Here is a 5,445-nt window from a genome sequence, read left to right as displayed (position 1 = left end):
AAAATTAAATAAATATGGTAAAAAACTGAGAAAATCAGGTTAAATAGGAAACACAATAGTAAATAGTTTTTAAAGAAAAAATTATTACAAAAAAGCACAAGAAAATACCTTTAGCTGATCTGGAATACGAGATTCTGTGAAGAAGAAATCTTTATAAAGCAAAAAAGAATAAAATCCGAGAAAAATATAAAATGAATCTTAAAAATACGAAAATTGTACAACAGATAGAGTGGCTCTCTACATTGGACTTTCGACAGTAAATTTCATCTTCAAACTTCAACCCTCTATTATATATGGGAAAAGAACGCTCCCTTGCCTCGTGGTCTTACATCAGTTCGGGCACTAATGAGAGGGTGCACATAGCCATAAACAAGGATGGGTTTTTTGGGTTTACTGTTAGAAAGCGAGAGCAACTGGATTTAGGGTGATGATTCCCTTGAAAACAACCTGATCGGGTCCATAGTTACTTTTTTCTAAACCAAGTTGAGCTTATACACGTGGCTACCACTTGCTATTGTTACTATGACTACGAGAGCTAGGGGTTACTATGACCGCAAGAGCTAAGAGCCCACATCTAAGTTGGTACAATCACCTCTGCTTTCATAATTTTCATTGATTGTTGCCGCTTGTACACAACTACTGCTAGCTGGTTCAATCAAAGTTTCATAAGCGTGGTGGCCTCATTTCGTGGCCCTTTGTGTTTGGGCCTAGGGACTGCGCAATCAAAGAACATTCATTTCTCCATTTATATATAGGGAAAATTTAACTTTCTTCGATTTAGTCCAAAGGTTGGATGTTGTGGTGTAAGAAGTTCTTTCACTTTTGGTGAAGGGAAACTCAGTACCTACCTAGAACTCAGTTTTATTGAACTTTCCATCCATTAATATAGGCGCATGGTTGGATTATTAGGTCTTTCATATAATAAACAAATTAACCTACTAAATAAAGGCAAATTCATTGGCTCTTATCATCATCCAATTTCAAAATTTCATCTTTGACTATTCGCAATCCCCACCAGGACGTAGTCTTTATTTGTTTGTTTCGTTTTTTTTTTTTTTTTTCCTTCAGTGTGAATTCGTAGCAAATCTGAGAATGCAAAACAAAAAGAGCAAAGGGAATGTTTTTCTTCACCACGTGGTGAGGTTTATTACTTCATCCTAGAGTTAACAAACGCCGATAGGGTTTTATGACCTTTCCAAAATACCTCCTGTAACCCCCTAACACAAGTCCAAGGCCTGGTCGGTGAATGAAATGGATTCTCATTCATTGTGGCCCGACCAAGCCTTAGGAAAACTCGATCCAACAACAAATAACATTACGCTGATATTGTTTCCATGCAAAATTACCTATCCCCCCATGGGCACATGAGCCTGGATTGGAGAAACAACAAGAACCGGCTAGATTCAATGAACCTGTTAAAAAAAAAAAATGGCAGAAGAAGATTTTATTTATATCAACTTGAAAAGCTATGATAGGATTAGGATACATGGCTCTCCTATCACTATAGATCGGAATTGTACACATTACAACAGTATATATCTTTCCAGCCAGTAGTCAGCTATGTTGTTAATCTCCATTACAACAAATTAAAAATTACAAGAAAGAAGGAAAAGTAAGAATATAAGGGCATGATGTCTTTCAGATAGATCTAATCTCTAAAAGGGATTTTTTAGAGTGCCTTTGAAGATATGTTATCACATGATCATTGCTATTCGATTCAACAATCAGGTTATCATTAATTATCATCATATCCTCCAGATATAGTCTCAAGTAAAGCCGACCAGATAACCATGGCTTCACATTTGTTCTATGTAGTCAGAGACAAATAGTGCAAATCTGCAACTCCCAAAATGATCTCCAATGATGAAACCAAAAGTCCTGTAGAGGTTCCGGTTGGTGGCAGAATGTTCCTGCATTTCATAAAGATGTAGGAGTTATCAAATTTCAGAATTCTCCAATATTGAAAATTTTTTTTTTCTAAACCTATATTGCCTACAATTCAATGGAGATTTGCCAGCTGCCAACTAACTACAGGTGAAAGGACCATAGGTTTCCATATTTGTAGAGAGCGGATCAAGTTTATGTACGAGATTCACGTACAAAAACAATCTCGTACATACATCTCTTGTTCAGAGAAAAAAGACTATTATCCAGTGCACCATTGCGTAGGCGGAAAAAGTCCTTTACCATTGTTCCAAGCAACGACCCCTACGTACGTCTCTTGTTCGTAGATTTTAAATTCACTTTTTCTCCCTCATTTAATAGATTTCTAATCCACAAACTAGAGATATACGAGAACATTCTCTTACATGAACCTGATCTGCTTCTGTTCACGAATTGGGCAAAAATAATTACTGAGCAAGACCCAATTCTTGTACTTGTTTAGTTGTTTTTTATCTTTTTTGAGTTGTTTGTAGCCTTATATGGCAATTTGTTATTAACTTTACAGAATAATACATACACAGATATTAAAAGTTACGATAAAAAGCAGAATCAGTCTTAACAGTCTCGCCCGGGACCCGATGGGTGTTCTGGTAGATCACCGGCGGATTGTTAAGTAGCGACACAGTCGCCGGAAACCTGGGTGGTTTCTGGTTGGTAAACCAGGCTGCTCAGCTCCGGTCGAATCTTCGTACTCCAAAGCCTTTTGCCGGACCGTACATCACCACCATTCTTGACCTCCACCACCACCAGATTCTCGGTCAACCGGTACACCTCCATTCTGACTTTGAAATTACCGTTTTGCCCCTCCATCTCAATCATCCAGACTTTCTTCCCTCGCACAGATATACCTTCTCGCTTCCCAACCTCCTCAACCTTCTCAATTATTCTCTCCGGTGATTCGGCCGATACGAATCTCTCCCCATTGACCAATTCATCGGAACTGTTAAACAATCCAGACAAATCGAAACCAGATGAGAAGGAGATTAGATCGAAGGCGTTCAAGGAATTACAGCTCTGTTCCTCTTTTTTCATGAAATCGTCTTCGTCGTTGTGGAATTTCACCTCTTTAAACCCTCCCTTCTTGAACCATTGATCATGGAGAATCTCGTTGACAGTGATTCGAGTATCAGGGTTCGTATCAAGGAGACGTGACAACAATCGCCGGAGCTCCGGCGAGAACCATTTCGGACACCGAAACACTCCTCTGTAAATCTTCTTGTACATTGTCATGAGATTTGGATCGTTAAAGGGAAGAAACCCAGCATTCAAGACGTAGAGGATGATCCCACATGACCAGATATCAACCTTAGCACCATCGTAACCTTTCTTCGCTAGAATCTCCGGTGCCACATAAGCAGGGGTCCCGCACAGAGTATGTAACATACCATCGTCTCGGATCTGTTCGGTTATCGCGCTGAGACCGAAATCTGTAACTTTGAGATCGCCGGATTCATCGATGAGAACGTTCTCTGGTTTCAGATCTCTATGGAAGACGCCGTGAGAATGACAGTAACCAACGGCGAAGATCAATTGTTGGAAATACCTACGGTTGAGATCTTCGTTGAGACGACCTTTAGCGACCTTAGCGAAGAGCTCACCTCCCTTGATGAACTCCATAACGAAAAAGATCTTAGTTTTGGTAGCGAGAACCTCGAAGAGCTTCACGATGTGAGGATGGCACAACCGATGCATGATCGAGATTTCTCGCTTGATCTGAGGAACAAGACCTCCTTTAAGAATCTTCTGTTTACTGAGAGCTTTAATGGCGACGCTTTGTCCTGTTCGAATGTTCCTGGCATGGTAGACCTTAGCGAAAGCTCCACAGCCGAGAAGCCTTCCGAGCTCATATTTGCCAAATAAAGCATTCTCCGGTGATAATTCAAAGATCTCCGGCTCTGAATTGCCTGTGGTCATCTCTTCGATCTCTGGCATTGCAAACCAGAGATCGAATCTTAATAAGCTTCGGATTTGCTTCGGTCACTCGAAGTGACGATTCGTAATCTTTGAGAGAGAGAGAGAGAGAGAGAGAGAGAGAGAGAAGCGGAAGCTCTGTTCGAGAGAATAGAATGAGAAGAGGGAGAGAGGGCGAGAGGGAGAAAGAGAAGCCTCTAAAAAGTGGAGTTGGAACGGGACACCCGTGCTTTGAGGTTACTTGAATGAGCCGTTGAACCGGACAAACAGATAAGGACTATTTTCTGTTTTTTCTTCTTTTTTATTTTTATTTTTTTTTAGGAAGCAATATTGGAAATAATGTTGGCTATATACGCGTGTTGTTTGTTGCTTATATATATGTAGGGGTGTCAACGGTCCGGGTTGGTGCGGTTTCGGTCCGGTTCCACCGGTTTCGGTGTGACTTTGGAACTAACCGAAACCGCCCCATTAAGGAATTATCGGTTTCGGTCCGGTGTCGGCTTCGGTGCGGTTTGGGTTCGGGTTGTACCGGTTTGGATTTATCAGGTTCATTTCGGTTTGGATCGGTTTTTTAAACCGGTATGGACCATTAGCTTGGGCACTTGGGCTTGGGCGCTTGGGCTTGGGCAGTTGGGCTTGGGCACTTGGGTTTTGACAGGTTGAACTTGAATAGTTGATAAATGTTGGGCTTGGGCACTTGGGCTACTGTTGGTCCAGTTGGACACTTGGGGCCTTGGGCTTCTCCCACTTGAGAGTTGGCCCAGTTAGATTAATGAGTTTTAACTTTTAAGTCCGGTTTTATATCGGGCCGGTTTGGATCGGTTCCGGTTTCGGTGCACATTTCCGGTGTTTCCGGTGGCCCAATGGTCTAACCCGAACCGAACCGAACCGAGACCGGATTCAATTTTAAATACAAACCGAAACCGGCCCGATAAGCCACCGGTTCGGTTTGGATCGGGCTTAATCGGTTCGGTCCGGTCCGGTTTAACCGGTCCGGTTTAGATATTGACACCCCTATATATATGGAAGCTTAATACGTATTGTATACGTATTTGAATTTTTCCCTAGAAGTATAGGTATAGGGCTGGTTGTATTTATATAAGGTATATATTGATATGAATACAGCTGGCGTTATCAGAGAGTCACCCCCTGTTATTTACTGGGAAAAAGGAAATTTGGCTACTGTTGGTAGTAGTGAAGAAAATGGAATTTTGAAAAATATCATCTTTGATTGGAATTTATAAAAAAAAAAAGAAAAAAACCCCCAAAATTCCATTTCCCTTTCTGTTATTAGGAGTAGTTAGAAAGTTTCGTTCTATTGTCTATTGATTTGCCAGCTATAGGAAGTAATTGAAAAAAGAAAAGAAAAAAGACAATTCTAAAACGGGGTGTGACCTTTACATCCAGACAATGCCTCCTCTTTCAAGAAAAGTAGAAAACTTGCCTTTGTTGATGCTTTTATTAGTTTCCATTGACCCGCGTTGATGTAAGAGCCCAATGCCTGTTAGGAACATTTAAAATAATAATAATAATAATAATAATAATAATAATAAATAAATATATAAATCCTTTTTACATTTTTTTTTTTTT

At 40.4% G+C, this 5,445-nt stretch overlaps 1 protein-coding gene across 1 annotated transcript; it reads right to left on the bottom strand.

Annotated features, from left to right (window-relative positions):
* Nucleotides 1–1,420: 1,420 nt before the first annotated feature.
* On the bottom strand, nucleotides 1,421–4,046 carry LOC122066581 (CBL-interacting serine/threonine-protein kinase 14-like). The gene is made up of 2 exons (XM_042630411.1): nucleotides 2,462–4,046; nucleotides 1,421–1,910 (listed from the first exon to the last, which is right to left on the bottom strand). The coding sequence occupies exon 1, from the start codon at nucleotides 3,874–3,876 to the stop codon at nucleotides 2,554–2,556; it is 1,323 nt and encodes a 440-aa protein (XP_042486345.1). The 5' UTR covers nucleotides 3,877–4,046; the 3' UTR covers nucleotides 1,421–1,910; nucleotides 2,462–2,553.
* Between the last annotated feature and the right edge of the window lie 1,399 nt (nucleotides 4,047–5,445).

The sequence above is a fragment of the Macadamia integrifolia genome, unplaced genomic scaffold, assembly GCF_013358625.1.
Source record: "Macadamia integrifolia cultivar HAES 741 unplaced genomic scaffold, SCU_Mint_v3 scaffold2473, whole genome shotgun sequence".
Lineage (NCBI taxonomy): Eukaryota > Viridiplantae > Streptophyta > Magnoliopsida > Proteales > Proteaceae > Macadamia > Macadamia integrifolia.
This window is presented reverse-complemented; position numbering and strand designations above follow the sequence as displayed.